Source organism: Delphinus delphis, chromosome X (genome assembly GCF_949987515.2).
Source record: "Delphinus delphis chromosome X, mDelDel1.2, whole genome shotgun sequence".
NCBI classification, from domain to species: domain Eukaryota; kingdom Metazoa; phylum Chordata; class Mammalia; order Artiodactyla; family Delphinidae; genus Delphinus; species Delphinus delphis.
The window spans coordinates 12,927,582-12,950,682 of NC_082704.1; the positions used below are offsets into that span (position 1 = coordinate 12,927,582).

Sequence of the window (23,101 nt, forward strand, 5' to 3'; positions counted from 1 at the left end):
TATTTGTGAACATGTCTGCATCTCTCACTAATGTGTAAGCTCTATGAGGGCAGTTTTGTTTCTCCCTTATACCTAGTTCCTTGAGGACAGGGATTTTTAATGTTTGTGTATCTTTGTGTCCCCAGGGCCTAGCAAAGGAGCTGGCACAAAGTGAGGCTCTTCCTAAGTGATTATTGAATGAATGAATGAATGAATGATGAATGAGGAGTTAATGAATGAATGCTGGAGACACACCATAGCCTGTAAAACACTAAAACAGCAGGCAAGGCAAAACAAAACAAAACAAAACAAAGAAAACATTTTATCTGCACACCATCGTTTTCCCAAAAGGTCTTGACATAGCTTGAAAGTCACGTATATTTAGATTAGGACAAATATAAAATTAGGACATTGCTGAAGAGGACAGCCAGCGAGTGATTTTTGTTGTAGCAACTAGTCTCTAGGTTTAAAGCAGTAAGAAATAAAAATCCATCTTCAAAAATCCCATTTTCTGCTTTTTCACTCTTGACAGACGCACACAACTTTCAGCAAAACAGTAATGTTCTTGGAAGAGCTTGAATACATGGGATACTAACACGCATGTCCTTTCCCATTAATTTTTTGTTATTCTTTTCTCAGCACTAACTGGTAAAGTACATAGGTAAGAAAACAAATGTCAAGGAGAGATGAAGAAGAGAAGTGTCAAAAAAATTAAAAAAATAAAGACTAGGTAGAAGATGAAGGTAAGCTTTGCCCGCTGGGATATGCTGTTGAGTCAGCTGTCCTTAAATCTAACAGCCAACGACTTCTAGAGAAGATCTGAAGAGGCTTACTGTGAGAGAGAGAGACAAAGACAGAGAGAGACAGAGGCAGAGATAGAGAGACTGGGAGAGAACATATTCCCAGGTAAGCTAAAGGAAAGATAAGGAGGAAAAATCAGCAACTCCATCAGGAAAGGAGGGACAGGAATGGACTAGGAACTGAAGATAGAAAGTTACTGCACCTGAAGGCTGAAATTGTCCTGGCCTCTCTGGCAATCAAGGAAATAATTCATGAAGTCCTGAGAGTAAGTCATCAACTCTGAGCTGTCTCTCCAGGAGCGAGGATGGCTCTGTTTGAAACCCTCCCCACTCTCTTGGCCAGTGCCCTTGGTGAGTTGTGACCCACACTGGCAGGCTTGGCTGTAACCTTGAGAAGAGGGGAAGCTGAGGGGCCCACAAGGTTCTGAACACGTGGAATTGTTAGCTCTGGGCTCCTACCCACTGAACTGCCCAGCCATGGACTTTGACAAGTGATAGGTAAGAAACCTTCCTCCAAAGAACCATATTTTTAAAGTAAAGATTAACACTCAAAATATGAACATTTAGATTTATTTACCTTGACTTCCTTTCTAAAAGAAAACCGTTGAAGATTACAGTGATGGTTTATTTAACTCCTCAATTTGGAAAAGCTTTTCAGAACATAGGAAAATAATAACTAAAATTTTCTATTTGTTAATTAGCTTTTCCCATTGCCAACAGCTTAAACCTAGTCCCTTCCTCCCCAGAAGACAAGTTACAGCTAAGGCTTAAACATTCATCTCTCCCTCCTAATTGCTGTGTAGGAGTAATTCTGTGATTCTGGAAGGAAACTTCAGTGAATAAATGAACGACTCTCTCATTGCTATTTGGAAGTTATAAAAATTACAAGACATCATTCCATTATATTCTCTCATTTCCTTGTCATTGGAAAAGGTTCCAACCTTTCATCATATTAAAAAGCAATTATCAAAATGTTTTATTCTATAATAAGTTTGACTACTAGGAGGGAAAGTATTCAGAAATCAAAATAAGGGGGTTCTTTTTAGCATATAAACAGGTGAGTCAACCTTCCAAATCTGAAAAAAATGAAAGATTACCTTTAAAAGCAACTTTTTGGAATTTGGTGTCTTTACTTTGGTGTTTCTGTACAGACTAATTCCTGTGAAACCACTGTGATTGCATGAAAAGATGTTATCTTCCTGCTGACTCTGCAAGCTGATGGACTTGAGTTACAGTTCCTTCTAAATTTGGCACACAAGGCATTCGCCAAAGTCGCTGGGCTTTTTAGAGGGAATCTGCAGAGCATACTCCTGTGGAGTCAGCTGGTCGACTGGTAGTACGCTCTGAAGCCGCCACACGCAGGTCACTGTGCTTCCGGGCTGGGGAGAATTACAAAGGGATTTAAAGATATGCCACCTAACCCCTTCGTAATAATCCTTAACATTTGTACAGAACCTTACAATTTACAAAGGGCTTTCCCCCAGGTTATCACTTTTGATCCTCACAGTAACCAAGAGAATCCGGTACAGCAGGTCTTAACAATCCTCATTTGATACATGATGAAACCAACGCTCGCAGGCTTTCTGTGCCTTGCCTGACGTCATGAGGTGAGTAAAAAAGGAGCTGGGTCTGGAGCCCAAGTCCTGTGATGAAGAGTACGGTGCTTTCACATCCTGTTGTTTCTCACGTATCAACAAGTGCAGGGGCACCCATGAAAGTGACAGAACAAAACCAAACTGTATACAGAACCAGCAACCTGAGTGATCAGTCAGAAAGGAGCAAAAGATACAGGAGCGGGGTAGGCTGGGTGTCACTCATGGCCGAGGCTGCTAGACTATAGGACAGCTTTGTGTGAATTAGAAAAAAGGTGCTCCCTTCCGATGGATGCAGTCCCGGAGGTGCACGGGGCTTACAGAGCCTTTGTGGGAAGTAGAGAAAAGGTGGGGGGAAGGTGCCCCTTCCTGCCAGCAGATGTGGCCAGTGCCAGAGTGCAGAGCCTGGTAAGCACGGTTTAGCTTTCAACCCTCATTATCCTCCTCCGCTGGGTGCCTTGATGCTGGGCATTTCTACAAAGCTGTATGGGGTTGTCCTAACTTAAGTAACTAGCAGGCCTAAGAATAGGGAAAGCTGGCTAGAGTCTTTGCTACTCAAAGTCTGGTCCTTGGGCCAGCAGCACGGGTTTCACCTGGGAGCTTATTAGACATGTAGAATCGCAGGTACCTCTTCCAGATCTCCTGACTGAGCATCTGCTTTGTAATAAGATGTCTAACTGATTTGGGTGCTCATTTAAGTTGAGAAGCACCGGGCTACAAACAGGCGGGCCAGGAACGGGATGTCTGGGTGTTGGAGACAGGCGAATCATTGCTTATTCATGGACTCGCAAGCAGGTTGTCTGGCTGCAGAAGAGGTCTCGCAGAATAAAGAAGAGCCCCCGCCCTTCAACAGATGGCGTTCTGCTTGGAACTCAGCGTGGCAGGAAGTTGAACTCTTCTTGCGTTACTTCGTTCGGCGATGTTTGAGCCATCTTGGATGCATTAAGCTCTACACGTCTAAAGCTCATAATCCCTGTTCTCAAGGAGGTCACTGTCTTGAGATAAGAGAGAATATTCAATCCACTGCAACAGGCACCCCAGTGAAGGTGTAAACAAAGAGCTAGGGGAGCACCAAGGAGCAGCAAACCCCTCTGCCTGTGATATTTGAGTGCTGAGTTGAAGCACGAAGAATTGCTCGCACAGAGGGGAGAATGGAGTCTCTCCAGGCAGAGATGTCTATCTCCCGCGCTGAATTGTGGACCTTTTGTGGGTTTCTGATTTACTTTTTTTAAAATAAATTTATTTATTGTTTTTGGCTGTGTTGGGTCTTCGTTGCTGCGCGCGGGCTTTCTCTAGTTGCGGCGAGCGGGGGCTACTCTTCGTTGCGGTGCGTGGGCTTCTCACTGCGGTGGCTTCTCTTGCTGCGGAGCACGGGCTCTAGGTGCGCGGGCTTCAGTAGTTGTGGCTTATGGGCTCTATAGCTCAGGCTCAGCAGTTATGGTGCACGGGCTTTGTTGCTCCACGGCATGTGGGATCTTCCCGGACCTGGGCTCGAACCCGTGTCCCCTGCACTGGCAGGTGGATTATTAACCACTGTGCCACCAGGGAAGTCCCCTGATTTACTTTATATCTTCCTCCCCTTCCCTTATTTCAGGGCCTAGCACAGTGGCCAGTGCACAACTGTTAATGAATGCTTGTTAACTGATGAACCAATAGGCAGACTGGATAAATAAGCGAATGGCTTTGGAAAGAGGAATCACGTAGACTAACATGGGAGGTGGAGAGACCTTATAATTGCTCAGGAATGACGTGGTTAAGATCTGCATTTGGTCTATGGCTGGAGAAATGAAGGAAAGATCTAAGAAATACTGTACTATGCTAGGATTTCTTGTCTGAAACAAAAATGTAACAATGTGACAGAGATATTCTTAAAATACACCTTTGTTAAATGTGAATACTCCTTTACAATGAGCTGAGAGAACTGCAATCAGATCCGTTCTCTCCAAATGGGTTGAGTGGAGGGCTCCAGGGAAAGGCCACTACCAGGAATTAGGCCTACATTTTCCAGCTTACCGTGGGGTTCCATTTTGCTTTGGGTGAGTGAATGGGCATTTTCCTTTTAGAGATCTTCACTGCACAGAATAAGGTAGGAGTCCCCTGAATGATATCTGGTCATTAGTTGATCTTTTCTAATCTGCATAATACTTCCAGAGCGGGGCAGAGGGAGGGGGTCACAGACCAGCCAGGGACCCAAAGGGCCCTGTTAATACAACAAAGCACGTTGTAGCCCATCAGCCCCAGAGCTTCCTTACACTGAATACTCAGTAACGCAGCATAATTGGCTTGGACCCTGCATATACTGTAGGTTGAACACAGATGGCATTTTCTACAATATAAGAAATACGTTCGAGAAATATAAGTAAGTTAGGCTCTGCTCCTTAGTGGAAGACATTATTGCACTTTCAGGGAAAGCTATGCAGTTCCATGTGGTTGAAGCCAGTAGAGTTGGTGGGGGAGGAGAGACTTCATATAAAAGATGCAGAGACACTGAATCAAGTTCTTGGTACCTGGAGAAGAAGAGGGAAGTAAGGACTCCAGAGGCATTTCAGAACTGGGGAACAAATTGAATGTGGGTGGCCAGACATTGGAGAGACTTGAGAATGATGCCCAGATTTCTCATTTGGGAAGATGGGATTAAGTTAATGAGTTGGGGTGTGAACATGTTGACTTTGAGGTGTCTAGGAGTCATTTAGATGTCCATTAAGAGTTGGAAATATAGGGCTGGAGTTCAGTAGAGAGGGTTAGGCTAGAGATACAGACATGAAATTTACAAGCATATTATTGCTAACAAAAGCCATAGGAGTGAATTCTCTCTCCCAGGGAGAATACACAAAGCAAGAAGAGGAGAGGACTGAGGAGAGAACTCGGGGAAAAGCCAACAAGAGCCAGGACAGAATGGTGTCAAGGAAGCTGAGGCAGGACAAAGTTTCAGCATGGAGGGGTGTCAATAGTTTGGAATGTTACAAGAGGTTGAAAAGGATAAGTGCTGAGAGGAAATCATCAGATAAGTTAATTAGTAGGTCCTTGGTGATCTTTGCCCAAGCAGTTTCAGTAGTGCAGGGGAGGAAGAAGGTAGGTTGCTGGGGAGGAAGAAGGACTGAAAAATGAGAAACTGGGGATTGTGAGGGGTTTGGTGCTGGAAGAAAGCAGAATAGGGTGCTGGCTTGTGGGGGAGACAGATTCTGGGGAAGGAATTTTAGTATGCCAGAGGTTCGGGCACTGTGAGCAGAGGACAGATTTGGGTCATGGAGGAGAAGGAATTGATGGAGGCAGATCCCTGAGGAGGTGATGGGAGTGTGTTTCTTAGAAAGGAAGAACACCTTTTCTTGGAAACAGAAAGGAATTAACAAGTAAACAAACATGATAGAATGTGATGTTTTGGAGAACATCAACATCTTCACCATTAATAGAAATATTAGTGCCTGGAAAATTAACAAAGAGGAAAGATGCAATCAGGCTTGGCTGTGTAACAGAATAACTAATTCGAATCACTCATGCTAATAGCTCACCACTTACGCCTAATTAACATACGGCACGCTAACTACTGTGTATACCACCATATATTCAATACTTGTCAGCTTAACTTCGTTTTAAGTTTTATTTTATTTCACAGATAAACTCTCTTCAGGTCTGCTCAGGCTTCACAACTTGTAGCTTATGTAATATCGTTTGTTCACCATCTTAAAAAGATTTTAGAAGGTGTATTGGCTTGGACAGGAGAAAATTCTCAGATGTCAGTTTACTTCTGTGACATTTAACTTGGCAATTAGGGGCTGAGAGAGGAAAAAATAACGTATATACAGGAAAAAAGGAGGCCAACTTTACGGCCTTGTCACACTTAAGAGATGCTCACTAATGGAGATGCTTGTCCCATTTTGAGAGAAGATTGTGGTTTTGAAAGAAGCTTTTTTCCTAGGTCTCTGGTAGTTACATATAATTACTACATTCTAGGGAGCACAGATGTGATGAAAACTCAGCTGATGTGTTCTTTGGAGGTCATCTTGTGAGATGTGGTTTGATGTGCACTACAGCAAAACTTATTCTGAGATTTTTTTTTAACATCTTTATTGGGGTATAATTGCTTTACAATGGTGTGTTAGTTTCTGCTTTATAACAAAGTGAATCAGTTATACATATACTTATGTTCCCATATGTCTTCCCTCTTGCGTCTCCCTCCCTCCCTCTGAGATTTTTTTGTTCCCTCATACAATGACTCATCTGTTGGCCTAGGACACTAAAATATGTATTATTTAAAAAGGAATATGCTTTTAATTCTATTTTAATGTTTAATCACTATTAAAATAATAACTACCTTTTATTGAGTGCCAGTTATGTAATAAACATATTGCATGTACTATCTCAGTACTCAAAAAATTTGCATTGGATCTTCTTTAATTTTGTCGTTAATGTTGAGAGATAGACAATGCTATCAATCTCTTTTTACAGAGGAGGGGGCTAAGACATCATCTACCATCTACCACCCATTTCTTTGTTCCCACTCACAGCAAACACCATTAAAGAGTTGCCTCCGCTCTGTCTCCAATTTTTCCTTAGAGCTACTCCAGTCAGGATCTCGCCTCCACCATTTATAACACCTGCTCCAGCGAAGTCGCCAATAACCTTCACATTCCCAATCTATGGGTCAGTTCTCAGTCACAGTCATCCTTGACCCGTCAGCAGCACTGAAGACAGTGGATCACTCCCTCCTCCATGCACTTCCTTCCTTAGCTTTCAGGACACCTTGCTGTCTTACTTTTCCTCCAACTTCATAGATCACTCCTTAGTCTCCCTTGCTGGTTGTGTCCCATCTCTGACTTCTTGATGCTGTGGGGCCTCAGGACTCAGTCCTTGGAGCTCTTCTCTAGTTGCACGCCTTCCTCAGGTGGTCTCACCTAGTCTCATGGCCATCTCTATACCCATGACTCCCAAATTTGTACCTCCAGCCCAGACTTATCCCTTGAACTTCAGGCTTGTGTTCCTACTCAACATTATCTCCACTAGGATTTCTTTTTATTTTTTTATTTATTTAGTTCTGGCTGCATTGGGTCTTCATTGCTACGCGCGGGCTTTACTCTAGATGCGGCGAGCGGCGGCTACTCTTTGTTGCGGTGTGCGGGCTTCTCATTGTGGTGGCTTCTCTTTGTTGCCGAGCATGGGCTCTAGGCGCGTGGGCTTCAGTAGTTGTGGCACACGGGCTCAGTAGTTGTGGCTCGCAGGCTCTAGAGCACAGGCTCAGTAGTTGTGGCACACGGGCTTAGTTGCTCTGCAGCATGTGGGATCTTCCCGGACCAGGGTTCGAACCCGTCTCCCCAGCATTGGCAGGCGGATTCTTAACCACTGTGCCACCAGGGAAATCCTCCACTACCATTTCTAATAGACATCTCAACATGTCCAAAACACTGTTTCTGATCTTTCCCCACAATAAACAAGTAAGAAAGAAGGAAAACCTGTTCCAAACTCTGCCTTTCATCAGATGTGGGCAGTAACTATACCTTTCATCAGTTGCAGGCAGGATTTCCATCCTTCTGGTTGTTCAGGCCAAAAACCTTGGAGTCATTCTTGATATCTTATTTTTCTCAATCACCATACCCAATCTGTCATGAAATCATGATGGATCCACCTTCAAAATATATCCAGAATTCAAGCGTTCCTCAGCCCTCCACTGCCACCTCCCTGTTCCTTGATCTTGCCAGAAATACCTCTGTCCACCACTGGTAGCCATATGGCTAATTTCCTTTCCTCTTTGCCCAAATGTCACCTCTCAATAAGACCTACCCTGACCACTCTATTTAATACTGCAACCTGCACCCTCTCCCCGGCAACCCAATACCCAAGTACACTTCTCAACTTTTTATTTCGTCCATGACACTTTCTACCTTCTAACTTATTTATTATGTTAATTGTTTGTTGTCTATCTCCCCCTTATTAAAATGTCAGCTCATGAGGGCAGGGATTTTCATCTGTTTTATTTGCTACTGTACCCCCGAGCACCTAGAACAGAACCTTGCCTATAATAGGTCCATGAATTTTTGTTGGATTGTATTAAACAGCTTAAGTATCTTGCCAAGGGTTGGTGACACAGTGACAGGTCTAGCATTTAAACCCTGGCCTCTCTGATACTAATAATGACTCCATTCTTCTGCCTTCCATTATAGCCTGTGGCAGTGGGGCTCAGCAGGTGTGCCCTGAACCCCTCTGGTGAGTCAAGAAAGTGATGTACTTTTACTATGACCAAACATGCAAAATGTCACGATGATGACTGTCGTAAAGAATATTGTGTTGAGTAGACCACGCAATATAGAATAGACTGGAGTTCAACCTGCAAAGGGGGAAGAGGCATAGGGCAACATCAAACAACATCAAATGGATGTCACAGAACAATATCACTCCAGATGTCCAGAAGGACTGCATGTTCACATGCCTCAAGGGTATATAAGTGAGGGTGGTCAGTGCAGGGAACTGTTCTACTCAAACCATGACACAGGGTTGACGTGTGCTGATAAACACGTAGATTAATGTCGCCATGCGATCCCAGGCCCTGTGAGATGTAGCAGTGAAGTAGGGACTACATTATTATTATTACTGCCTTGTTTAGTAAACTTTCGAAAGCCCTTCAATCTAGCTATCATATCCCAATAAAAGTTTTTAAAAAGTGTGTCATAGGCTTTTTAAAAAATTGTTGAGAACCCTTGCAATTGGGATAAGTTTCACTGGTTTTAACCGCTCTTCCCCTGTGTAAGCAAAGCAGGGCAGTACACCTTTTTCCTGTTTTTATTTTTAGATTAAAAAAAAATAAACAGAAACCATAGGATGAAGTTAAATTCATTTAAGAGGCCAACGACAACAAAACAAGTGAGAATTCTCTCGAGTGGATATGCAGGGTTCAGGGGAAGGAGTACAGGGCTTGGGAGATCTGAATCTAGTCTAAGTTTTGCAACTGAGAGTGTGACTTTGGCCAAGTCATTTCCCTTCTCAGAGCCTCAGTTTCTTCCTCAATAAAAATAAGTGGTGAGGTGAGGGGCAGCCCTAGATGACCTGCACGCTCTCCCCCAGCTCTGATCCTGTATGAGTCCATTATTCTGGGTTGGAGATAAAGGTGTTGCTTGAAACAAAGTCTTCAAGAGATTAGGAAGTGTTTGGATTTATTTACCTCTGTATTTAGTTAGTGCCTTAGGTGCAGAAGGTTGAGTTAATCAAACACAGAATTTATTTATTCCCGGCCATCCCAGCATGTCATTCACACTCTCCTCCCTCATTGGCCACCATTCTCTTCTGGTTAATTACTATATTTTTGTTTGTATGTATTCTTATAAAATGCGTATTATCATTTTCAATGAATGTCTTTAATTTCTGTAAATGGTATTACAGTAAATATTATTGTTTCTTGTTATTTTTTTTTTACCCAGTATTGTTTTCAAAATCTATACGTGTTGTTCTATCTACATCTAATCCCTTGCTTCTAATTGCTGAAGACGACTCCCAAACGTGTGTCCACCACATTTTGCCGCTCCAACTTCCTGTCACCATAAGTAATGCTGCAATAAGAAACATTCCAATTCAGGGCTTCCCTGGTGGCGCAGTGGTTGAGAGTCCGCCTGCCGATGCAGGGGACACGGGTTCGTGCCCCGGCCGGGAAGATCCCACGTGCCGCGGAGCGGCTGGACCCGTGAGCCATGGCCGCTGAGCCTGCGCGTCCGGAGCCTGTGCTCCGCAACGGGAGAGGCCACAGCAGTGAGAGCCCCGCGTACCGCAAAAAAAAAAAAAAAAAAAAAAAAAAAAGAAACATTCCAATTTAGAAAAGTATTGTTGGTGAGGGTGCGAATAGTAAAGGCAGCTGCTTCTGAGCTGCGACTAGAGTAATGAGCTGCTACTGTTAAGTCTCCTTTTCTCCAACATGCTATAGAGCCTCTGGTGATGGAATTCAATCCAAATGCTTCCACTGGGGATGTAATCACGATTTGGGCTCTTCTAGTGCCAAGTAATTATGTTAGCAGGTTTCCTTCACTGAATTAACTAGTTGTTTGAATCAAGTAACCCAGTTGATCAGAGATCTTGACATTGTGTGGACCCTCCACCTCTACCCTCACTCCCAGGAGATGAACTCACACCATCCCCCCGATTATGACCTCAAGTGGAGCTTGAAGGAGGCCTACAAGTTCTTCTGTTTCCTCATTCAGCGCTTCCTCCTGTTCTCCATAGCAGCTATTTTAAACCTTCTCCATCTTATCACTTCTCCCCTCACTCTCAGCAGGTAACATCACCTCCTACTTCAGAGAGAAAATAGAAGCTATCAGAACTACCTTAAATTCCTATTACCACATCTATAAATTTGCCAGCATCCACTCCCACCGTTTCCTCCTTCCTTCCTGTTACAATGGAGTGTCTCACCTTCTGTCTAGGAGGTGTCTGTCCATCTGGGCTATGGACCCCATCCCCTCCTTCCTTGCTCGGTTGGCTAAATCGTACCCTCTCCCCCTCAGTATTTCAATCTCTATACTTCAACTAGCTATTGATACTTCCCATCACCATGTAAATGTGTTCAAGTCTTTCTGATTTTAATACTATATTAAAAAAAAATCTGTCTCAAACTCAATCCTTTCCAGTGACCCCCATCTCCACCACCACCTCCTGCAACATAGCAACTAAATTTATTGAAAGAGCTATATTTCTGAGCAATCAATGTAGGTTTAGAATCCACCCACTGGCCTCATCCTTCCTAACTATGGATGGGTCTTTCACCAAAATGCCTGCCAGCAACTTACCACACTGATCGCAGACTCAAGTAACTGAAAAAGCACTTCAGAGCAGCTTCCCATGAGACCATTCTCTAAGAATTAGTGAAATGTTTACAAGAAATAATAATAACAGCTAGTGAGGAGGGGGGGGTAGTGGCATTTGTTTCAATAGTTTGACTCCCATGAAAAAATTCTATATTAAAAAAAAAAGTTGGGCTTCCCTGGTGGCGCACTGGTTGAGAGTCCGCCTGCCGATGCAGGGGACACGGGTTCCTGCCCCGGTCCGGGAAGATCCCACATGCCGCGGCGCGGCTGGGCCCGTGAGCCATGGCCGCTGAGCCTGCGTGTCCGGAGCCTGTGCTCCGCAGCGGGAGAGGCCACAGCAGTGAGAGGCCCGCGTACCGCAAAAAAAAAAAAAAAGAAAAAAAAAAGTTTCCTTAAGCATGAAAGAGCTACATTTGTCCCCCTACACACTCAACCTCCTGATCTCACTAGAGTTTCCTTGTCACTAAATCCTGAAGAGATATTCCTCCCCTTTTCATATCTCCACTCTCCGCAGCATATTGTCACTACTTTGTCTGTTGTGAACCTCTCCCTTTTTGGCTTGCATGACCCCTCATACTTTTGGTTTCCTTCCTACCTCTCTAGCCATTCCTTCAAGATGGCTTTTGCAGGCTGATCCACTTCTGTCGGCCCCTTCGTGTTCCTCACGTCTGGGCCTCCTTGCTTCCATTATTCCGCTATATACTATCCCTCAATAATCACATTGATTCCTACAGTGGCTTTGATCGCCATCCATACCCCCCAAATCTCTATCTCCATCCCTAACTGCTCCCCTCTGATCCAGACCTACCTATCCAACTCCTTTCTAAACATCTACACCTGAATGTCCCGCAGGCATCTCAAAACCAGATGTCCAAGACTGAATTTGCCATCTTTCTCAACAATCCCCCTTTGATTACTTCTATTGTTACTATCTCAGTGAGTGAATGATAACAGCCAAGACAGGGAAACTCAGAGCACTACACGTATTTGATCATTACTAAAATTATTTATTTATTTACTAAAATTACTAAAATTTTATTTTTTTATTACTAACATTTTAAATTACAAAAAGTATATAGGCTTTAATTTTATAAAAATTAAAACAATCCATAAGAATATAAAATAAAAAGTGAAAGTCCCCACCAATCACTCTCCCCAGAGGTAAACCACTGTTAACAAGAGGGTGTGTATCCTTACAGACTTTCTGTGGACCACATATATATGGATATGCATACCCACACGGTTTTATTTTTACACATATTTTATCATACTATATGTACTATTTTGCAATTTGCTTTTTAGCACAAACTATATTGTGGACATCTTTACATTATTAATCATATTGATGTAACTTATTCTTTTTATTAGCTGCATATTATCTCATATTATATATAGCCCACATTTATTTAACCATTATGATATTGCTGGGCTTTAGTTTATTTTCAGTTTTCACTGTTCCAGGGTTGCTGTAAAGAACTTTGCCCATACATCTTTATATTTCTATGCTAGGATAAAATGCTAGAAATTGGATTTCTGGGGATAATTACATGTACATTTAAGTTTGGGTGGATACTGCTAAAGTACCCTCCAAAAAGTTTTTCCCTTCTACTTTTCAGTTGAGAGACAGCATACATAAAGTGGATAAAAGGTTCTATTTTAAGTGTGCAGCTGGATGAACTTTTATATGTATATATTCCTTTGTAACCAACATCTAGATCAAGATACATACCATTTCCAGCACCCCAGAAATTTCCCTCTTGCACCTTCCCAGTATATACCCTTCCCTCAGAGATAACCTCTATCCTGAGTTCTATAATCATCAATTATTTTTGCCTGTTCATATAAATGAAATCATACTGTATATAATCTTTAATGTCTGGTTTATTTGACTCAGTATATATTTTACATTTACCCGTGTTGTTCTGTGTATCCATAGTTCATTCTCTTTTCACTGTCATGTAATATTACTCTGTATGAGTCTCCCACAATTTGTTTGCTCCCACTGCTGATGAGTATTTGGGTTGTTTCCATGTTTTGGGCTGTTACGAATACCAAGCGGCTATGAATGTTTGTGTACAAGTCTTTTTGCGGACATATGTTTGCATTTTTCTAAGGAGTATACCTAGGAGTGGAATTGCTGGGTCATAGAGTTGTTTAATTTTTTATTAGAAACTACGAAACAGTTCTCCAAGGAGGCTGTATCTATTTGTCCTCCCACCAGCTGTATAAATTGAAACCTCCAGTAATAGTGTATGACAGTATCACACACAGTATTGTTATTGGACATTTGGTTTCCTGTCTCCCCAGTCAATTGTAGGAATTGTATCTGTCTTATTTAGCATCTCAAACATAGTGGATTCTCAGTAAGTATTTGAGGAATTAGATTTATAATTAAGTGACTTCTGTATATTATGCCTGAGGGTCTCTACCACACAGTTTGAAGGGTGAACATTTGTTACTACAACTTGTTACTGGTGTGGGTGTTTTATTACCCCAAGGGCAGCTCCAGTTTCTTATGGGTAGCACTGAGGCTTATATATCACTGCATCCTCTGTGGTGTTTGGCATAGGGCTGGGCCCAGAGGAAGCACCTGTAATGACCAGCATGCTGTACTTGGTCAGATAAACAGCTTAAAAGAATGTCAGACCTCCCTGAAACCTTTACTTGCTCACATTTCTGGACTCAGTCAAAAGGAAGCAGTCACTAGCTGTATGGCCACTGGTCCCAGTGTTAGGAAATAGTCCCCCAACCTCAAGTCCACAAACCTATTTCTTTTTCGGGGGACATGTACAAGACTATTTATTGCAGCATTCTTTTGAAATAGCAAACATTTGGAAACCATCATTAGGAAACCTGTTTAAAAAGTTATGGTATAGCCATACAATGGAATACCACGCAGCCTTAAAAACCCTTCATGTTCTGACATATTGCTAAATGTAAAACAACAACAGTATCAAAAAAGCCAAGATGCAGAGGAGTAGGTGTATTACACAACCATTTTGAGGTTAATAAAGGATGGGAAGAAGGACTGGGAGAATATTTTGGGGGTGGAAAACAGCTAGAGGACAATCCAACTCACTGTCAGCCTTCACAACTTGATTTTTTAGGTCCACCAACTGGGGAAGTCTGATCCACTATAAAGTATACCCCTCTGTCTCTACCCCTGACAGGGCCAGTGTCGAAGATTTGATGGAGGCTGTAGGTCTAGGTCTTTATTCTTCCCCTACAATTGCTCTAAACTTTTCCATTCCTCTGGGAATTGGTGGGCTGAAGATTTATTTTTTAATCTTTTTTTGCATGAACTAGGCCTTCATCAAAATCCACTGCAACCCAGATTCATTTCTATTTCTAGTCCCCTTGCTGCCCCAAACCAGCTAAGCACGATGGATGAGCTGGCTAACATTCTGAAGGTGAAAACTATCTATCTATCTATCTATCTATCTAACTATCTAACCATCTGTCTAGTACATCCCCCGATTTGAGTGCCTTCCCCCATTAATATAGCACATCCTTCAGGCTTGCCTCCCCTCCCATCTAAGTGATAGGAGGTATGAGCAAAAACCTTCCACCTGTTTCTATGATGAATACTAGGTTCACATAAGTAAATCTTGAAAACTTGAGAATTTGCCAGTCCCAACTTTTTGTTTAATTCACATAAACATTTGCATAAGACTACATATGTTAAAGAAACATCTGTAGCTTTCTTATGCATTTAGATGAGATGAATTTTTTTTTCAATATTTGAAGTTACCACTTACTATTGATTTCTTTGGGGGCTTTTCTTAATACTCACACCAGAGTCCTCCAATGCAGGGCCCTGAATGCCATATGCCTCCCCCTTTTCTATGAATCTCACTTTGTGAGTATCATGCCAAGAGTACGGTAAGATGGGGAATATAAGCAGATTTCCTTCTCCCACAACTGAGCCCTCCCTATTCAGAGCTGAAGGGTCCTAGAAGATGGGATCAAAATATATTTTCAGGACTTCCCTGGTGGCGCAGTGGTTAAGAGTCCGCCTGCCGATGCAGGGGATGTGGGTTTGTGCCCCAGTCCGGGAGGGTCCCACGTGCCACGGAGCGGCTGGGCCCGTGAGCTATGGCCGCTGAGCCTGCTTGTCCAGAGCCTGTGCTCCGCAACGGGAGAGGCCACAGCAGTGGGAGGCCCGCGTACCGCAAAAAAAAAAAAAAAAAGGCCACACATCATGCTTAGCCAGAGTGTAAGGCAGGCAAAGTTCATCCTCGGGGTCACTCCGTTGCCTTTGGATGAGTCTTCTCTCTTCCATCCCTTACTGTTGCTCACCCTGACCTTTGCTCCCTAGGAAAAACCACCAGCTTCAGACAGCTCCTGTTCTGTTCCCTTCCTCAGAACCCTGCCTCCTGTGCCCTCAGGGGCTGTCTTGGTTGAGAAGTTCATCCCCGCTAAGGAACTGATGGGTGTCTGTGGATTGATGAGCCACCGTTTTCACAAAACATGTTGACATTTTAACAAGGGGCTTCAATCAAAAGAGTAACTTTAGTAAAGCGGATTTCAGGTGCTTTGTCATGAACAGGATAGCATCTTTTTTTCCCCAAAAGGTATGACCTTGTGACTTTTCTTATCTACTGCCTGCGTGGGTGTCAGGCCAACTGGGTACCTGGAAACTTCTGCCACCTGAAATTGTTTGACTCTCAGCACTGTAAGGACCCTGATCACGATCTTTTTTTTTTTTCTTTCAGGATGTAGACACAAGAGTTTTCGAAACAAAATCTCCAACGCTGTAGACAGCTCTCGCCTAACATATCATAACTATAGGCTCATATCTTCTCTACAAAAAAAGTAAGAAACAACTATTACAATGAATAGGAGAATTATTCTGGCTTTAATATTCACTAAATGTTATCTCATTCTGCCCCTTCCAAAATAATATTTAGAATACAAAGTTGAAGCAGATGCTTTCACAAAATCAACATTTTCCCCAATCTGGGGGTAGGGGAAGGTGGGTATCTCGGCTGGGATTTATTGAAGAAATCTTTGTTTGTGAATGGAATTCATTTTGATTTCCACAGTTTCACAACTCAAAGGAGAGAAACACTTGAGATCTTCATCAAATTGTCTGCATTAAAGAAAAAAAGAGGGCTTCCTGGTGGCGCAGTGGTTGAGAGTCCGCCTGCGATGCAGGGGACACGGGTTCGTGCCCTGGTCCGGGAAGACCCCACATGCCGCAGAGCGGCTGGGCCCGTGAGCCATGGCCGCTGAGCCTGCGCGTCTGGAGCCTGTGCTCCGCAATGGGAGAGGCCACAGCACTGAGAGGCCTGCGTACCGCAAAGAAAAGAGAGCATTTTCAGCTGTGGCATTAGGGACTTTGCACATAGTAGAATCATAAGACATGTTTATCAAATGAAGGAATAAATAGAAGAATTAGAAAGGAAGTAAAAGTTGTGGCACTTTCCTCGGATAGTTTAATCTAAATTTGGGGTGAATTAATTCATCCTGACAGTACTGTTAAGCAATTACAAGTGCATCTGTTCTTCCTGCCTTGTGAATAACAGGCTATGTTATTCACAGTAACCTTAACCTAGAGGAGGCTAGTCATGGACAAACCTTGGAGGCCTTCAGGAAAAGACAACATAAAATGATAACACACCTATCTGTATCCCCTATGAATTTGATATTCCTGCTCTGAAGGTTCAGCTGTTTCTCAAGTTTGAGAGTGCCTAGTGGTACAGAGGGTGCAAGTTTTCACTCAGCGCCAATGGAATCGAGTTTCTGGCTGATGGCAGCATCCAGGTTGCAGTCGTAGAACCTGTGGCCCAAGAGGCTGGACTACCTGCCCCACTGGCTGAGTTACTGTCATAACTGACAAGCATCTCTGTGCTGGCTGCAGGCCCCTGGGCTCTCCAGGTCTATAGCTTGGTCCAACGCCATTAAAATCCTGGACATGGTATTTACTACTACTCTTTCAAAGAAAAGTATGTCCATTTGGGCTGTATATTTGCTGATGAAACAATATCCCTCAAGGACAGCAGGGGAGCCAAGCCTAACTCACCCTCTTGAAAATATTCCCCAATCAGATCCAACTATTATCCACTAAAAACCTTCCACAGTTCGTGCCTCTATATGCCATGGCTCCCCAGTGGCTCCACATGGGCACCAAGATATCTGCAAGTTAGCTGGCCAGAAATTTGATGGACGCTTGTGGCCACGGAAAGATTTTCTTCACATGCACCGACTTGCCCATGTAGAAATGGAGGCAGAGACTCCAACACTAGTCAATGAGCCTAAACTGGAAAATGGTGTGGCCTCACACAGTCCTGAAGCTGGTAGGCCCTTTGGAGATGATTCATCCTGCCCCCCACACCCCACCATGTTGAAGGTAGAGGGAATGGAGTTCCGAGTAGGGAAGTGATGTGCCCAAGGTCATGGAGTTAGTGAGTTGAGCCAAACTCTTCTGACTCTAAGTTTGGTGCCTTTTTTTTTAACCCACCATACTGCTTCCAGATTGCCTACAGCCCTTGGAAATAGAACTGCTGATGGAGCCAATAGAATGAAAACTACAGGGGGATGAGGCCATTCTACCACCAGCACCGAGATGGAGAGAATGACTACAGCTAGGCCACCAGAGGTGTTCTGTGTGTGAACCGGAGTCTACTCTGGTCTTTTAAGAAAGGCAACCAGAGGCCACTGCACTATGGTCCGTCTGGAAGCACAGAACACGGAGTCATCATAACATCACCTTGAAGTTCTTCAGTTTTTGCTCTAGTTTGCCTTTCTGCTTACTTTAGGCCTTTACAGCAATCCTTTCCCTACACTTTCCCTCCTAACACCCGTCTCCACCTCACGTGTGTCTCTGCACCTAGAAGCTTGGCTTCCTGTGGAAGAAGGTGAGCCTCTAAGAGTAATGTGCAGCTCAGCCGGTATTCTCGGTGGGGTGCGATGGGCACTAGCTTGGGGGCCACTAGCTTCTGGCCCCAATTCTGCTGCTGACGGGACTGTCCATAAGGCGGTCTCCTCTTCCTGCTTAAGGTTCCTCATCTGTAAAATGAGGGGATTGCACTAGACAATGTATGAGGTGCCTTCGGATTTTAACAGTTTGTGACGATTGTTTGCAATTACCCATGCAATTTTTTTTCTTTACCTCCAGTCTCTTCTCTCCTCCGTGAATCTAATAACCCACTGATTTGTACATACTAAGTTCACTAGGTGCTTCTATGCACACTTTCTCAGTCCAGAGTAAGCCCAGGTGTGCACATGCACATGTGCATTTCGTTTTGAGGAGGAATCATTTCCCAAGACCACGTCTGTGGCCTCACACTAATTCAATACCTCTGGAATATAAGTATAGACAGTGTAGCCTTTTCTCTCACCATTTGGGGAGCTTGTTTTTGAAGGAGTGCCTTGGGCGGAGCCTAAAGATTTGAAAATGGAACTAGTTGCAGTTGACTTGACGGACGGTGTCAACAAGTTGTGCGCAAAGGTTTTCTTCAGTCTTTCCTGTTTCTGCCCAACATCGAGCTCACACAGGCTGCTGCCATCTGAAATGACTCCCCAAACAGTTAAAAACAGAAAACTCATCAAATTCTACACTTCAAATGGGTAAATTATACCTTAAGAATCCTGTTAAAAATATAAAGTCCAATGTACAGTCTGCTCGCTCTGGGCGCCTCAAGGAGGCAGCTTTTCTATGAAGTTGTGAGAAGTAAGTTTGAACTATAATGTGTGGTACAGGCAGGGCCAATTCACTTACCAAGGAAGACCGCTTTCCCTAGAGCCCAGCACAGGGACCAGCAGGTTACTGACATGCCCAGCAAAAAGGAACTGGATCTCTGTGCTACTTATAGCATCTTCTAGCTCAAGCATCGCCTTCCCTAAAGGCAATAAACTGAGCTTTGCACTGAGACTGAGCGAAGCTACCTGAATTGGATGGAAGAGCATTTTGATGCATAGAAAACCAGTTTGCCTGAACTGGAGATATTCTCAGAGGCAACAGCAGAGTCCACTATACCTCCCACCGTGCAGCAAGGGCCACTGGTCCATCTGGGCTGCCCACCAGCCAGGCATCTTAGGGATGCTGACAAGCTCTCTCCTCCACCATGACTTCTTGCTTCCCACATCTGCTCAGTCAACTGTTGGCTGCAGGCCAGAAAGCCCCTGTGACCCAGTGCCCGGAACACCGTAGGCACTCAATCAATGTTCTTTTAATTGAATTGAGACTTAAGTGACAGCAAGGACAAGCAGTCCAAGGAATTTGGGCCAAAAGCGAAGCTTCATTGTGTTAAAATATGGCCGAAGTCACATCCTTCACCTGACTTCATTCATCTCCGCACAAAAGCACAAATCTTTTTCCTGACAAGGAAACAGCCTCCATTTGATGCTGATGGTGTATGAACTCGTCAGGAGACAAGTAAATCTCATCAGTTTGGAAAACCTGTAAATTCAATACCTTACCCCAAATGGCATCTTACCAGTATCCACTGGGCATGCTCCTTCATCACCCAGTGGAACACAAAAATGAGGACCCTAGCCAGGAGAAGAAGGTCAGTCTTTTTCAGCTTCTTTCACTCGCTGTCACCAATGCCTAGACTCAAGCCTACTCTTGTCACCATCAATACTCCTTCTAAGGAACCCCAAGGCCATTACTAGCTTTCTGAGGTCACCTTTCTAGCCTCCCTCTCAATGGCAGTGGTAGCAAGAAGGTCTGTATCAAGGTTTCATGTCAACCGCAGTTTTCCTCCTGGGCTGCTGTCTGTCCTAGAGCTTGAGAGATAAGGTCTGCAGTGGGAACCAGCCTCTGAGATGGCTCTCAGTGATACCAATATCCTGTCATTCACATCCTTATGTAGTCTCCTCCCATGTTGTACCAATAGAATATGGCAGAAGTGATGGCATGTCCCTTCCAAGATTAGGTTATAAAAGATGTTGTTCTCTCTCTCTCTCTCTCTCTCTCCAACCCCCCCCCCCGGGAAAGGATGACCCAGATAAGATTCAGAGCTGATTAGAAGTGACAACGGCAATTGTATTACAATATACAATGTATCAAATCAACACGTTGTACACCTTAAATTTACACAATGCTATATGTCAAATATATTTCAAATTTTTAAAAAGAGACATTAAAACTAGTGGTTAGCAGTGGAGAGAGGGATGGGTAGGGGACTAAGAGGTACAAAGTACTATGTGTAAAATAAATAAGCTATAAGTATATATTGTGCAACACAGGGAATAGAGCCAATATTTTATAATAACTCTAAATGGAGTGTAACCTTTAAGAATTATGTAACATACATAATTGTATGTTACACCTGTAACATACGATATTGTACAGCAAGTATAGTTCAATTTAAAAAAAGAAAGAAAAGAAAAGGGACGTTAAACGCTCTGCTTTATGGAGTGCGGAGCTCTCTGTCTCTAGGAAGTTTCAAGTGGTGGCTTGTGACTTCCTGTCACTTGAGGGGAAGTTGGATCGGGAAGACCTGGCTTTCCTGGCCCCAGCACTGAGACTCTGATTCCAGGTGGGAGGCAGCAATCTGGAGGCTAAACGGTGACAAGTGACAAGCCCCACTACCTCCCCTGAGGGCTTTATCTCCATTTGTAACCAAACAGCAGTGGAGAGGAAGCCAGCAGCCTTCACTCTTTCTGAGCAGCAGCTACCTGGAAGGTGGTCCGGCAGCCTGATGAGAGCAAATCCCAGTCTCCAAGCAGGTAAAACTCCTCCAGCTTCAGCAGGAACAAGGGGCCACAGTGACAACCAGCCCCTCTTACTGCTCTGATTTCCTGCATGGAGTTCAGCTAGTTCTCAGACTTAAAGGTTATTCTGTGAATTCCAATGAGCTGCCTGCCAGCTCGCCCTTTCTTCCTGACAGCCTTCCTTTTTCTTTCCAATAACAGATTGATCTGCTTACTCACTAGCACATAGGCAGGAGGGAAGATGTCAGGTTTTTGTCACCTGCATTTTTATTTGTGCATCCCTCCTTCAGAAATGGCTCAGCAAGAGCATCATTTTTTCACACGACCACAGGGCAACCCCCTTCAGCCAGAATTACAAACTTGCCATCTGCTTTTTTTTTTTTTTTTTTTGCAGTACGCGGGCCTCTCACTGTTGTGGCCTCTCCCGTTGCAGAGCACAGGCTCCGGACGCGCAGGCTCAGCGGCCATGGCTCACGGGCCCAGCCGCTCCGCGGCATGTGGGATCTTCCCGCACTGGGGCACGAACCTGTGTCCCCTGCATCGGCAGGCGGACTCTCAACCACTGTGCCACCAGGGAAGCCCTACCATCTGTCTTTTAAATGGCTAATTTGTTCACTTGTTTCATTGCATTCTTGTTTTGAATATTTGAGACCTCTGTGTGTGTGTGTGTGTGTGTGTGTGTGTGTCCATGGGACTAGAGTTTGAAACTCAGAGCTCTGAAAACACCCCCTTCTGCAAGATGGCGCATTCTACCTTGTAGGCGGGACTAGGAACTAGCAAGCCTTGGTGCTTGATTGACATAAAGTGCATCTGACAGACGCAGACAGCTTGGCTCTGTTGATGTTGGATCTGGGCTTTGGTTTTCGTCCTCAGGAGATCTCCCATTGGATTCTGCATCTACCCATCCAGGCTTCCCACTTAGACACGACTCTCTCCTTCCACCACAGGAATGGAGCACATGCTGTTTTTGCAAAACACCCCTCCCCCACTTTAAGCTCTAAACTTCTTTGCTTTCTGGTTCTTTTATCAGCTATTCCTTTAACCCCTCTTTCCATAAGGTTGAGTGTGTTTCTCCTCAGAACTCGTGAGCCCAAGAGTAGCCTGGAGTTACTGCTTAGGAAGAAATCCACACAGGCACCTAGTTTACGAATCTACCTCTGTCCACATTCTAGAGCAAGGCAGCTTCGTTCTCAAAGCATCATGTTACTGAGACCAGGCTACCTCAGTGGAGGCCAGGTAAGGTCAAGAGGTAAAGTGCAGAACCATCACCGGGCCCTCGGTTGACGATCTAAGATACAACCAAGCACTGGTAGCCTCAAAGGAAACCACACGACAGTAGTGTGGAGAGCTCCTAAAAATTCTGGCCCTAGTGTCAGAAGGAATAAAGACGGCACACAGACGGAGAACAACATATCTTGTGTCTCTTTATATTCCAATCAGAATTGGCCGTGTAAGGTTGGTGGAATCCAGTGGGACAAAAGTTCCAATTGATACACCGCATTGCTCTAAAATGAGATGGTTTCTTGAATCACAGGACTTGCCGTCAAAGAGTATACTTTATTTTGGATTTTTCCCCCCGCCCTGCAGCACTTTGCCAATGCCTGGCCTATATTAACTGCAGAGCAGCTCATATTTCCCAAGGTTCCTCAGGGGTTAACAACCACAATAACAAAGGACTCTGAGGTTTTAAAAAATGTTCCATTTAAAACAAATTTTTAAAGTTATTTTCCCCCAGCAGAATTTCTCAGAACTTGTACCATGCTAGTGAACATTGTGTCATTTCAAGAATGGGGAGGGGTAGTTTTGTGCATTTCCCTAATTTCTTTGACCATAGAACTCTTTCTTGCTGAAGCACCCTATGGGACCACCAGTTCCCTGTACTCTGGTAAAAGGGTTTATTGAATGAATAAGTAGTTAAGAGCAATAAGGGAGACCTTAACTCAATGGACTGCCCAAGTCGACTCACAGCCTGCCCCAGTACCCCAAATGAGCTGGCCCACACTTGAGGATAAGAGCATGGGGTGGACTTTGAGACGCCCAGGAAATCATTCTGCATGCCTCTTCCTGCCAAGATGTTCAGATAAGCAGATTATAAGAATTCAGATTATAATGAACAGCAGCAATTACTCAGAAGTGTATTAACCAGAGCCCTACCTTTTACTCCTCATGCCATCTTTGGCCTACCATTGAATAACTTCATTAATCCTTTGTTCCTTTCACCAGAAAACAGACAGGAGACTAAAGAGCTATAGAGTCATTCGTTTAGGGTCACCTAATTCAACCAGCT

At 43.9% G+C, this 23,101-nt stretch overlaps 2 protein-coding genes across 2 annotated transcripts in view; both read right to left on the bottom strand.

Annotated features, from left to right (window-relative positions):
• Window positions 1-23,101, bottom strand: part of LOC132418498 (N-alpha-acetyltransferase 11-like) — a 581,283-nt gene that overhangs the window by 429,807 nt on the left and 128,375 nt on the right. The window lies entirely within an intron of this gene.
• The window catches only part of ADGRG4 (adhesion G protein-coupled receptor G4), a 73,365-nt gene continuing 52,284 nt past the window's right edge, over window positions 2,021-23,101 (bottom strand). Inside the window, 4 exon segments of the mRNA XM_069540375.1 lie at window positions 2,021-2,158; window positions 18,454-18,662; window positions 18,924-19,041; window positions 19,593-19,642. Coding sequence (XP_069396476.1) covers window positions 2,021-2,158; window positions 18,454-18,662; window positions 18,924-19,041; window positions 19,593-19,642 — 515 coding nt within the window.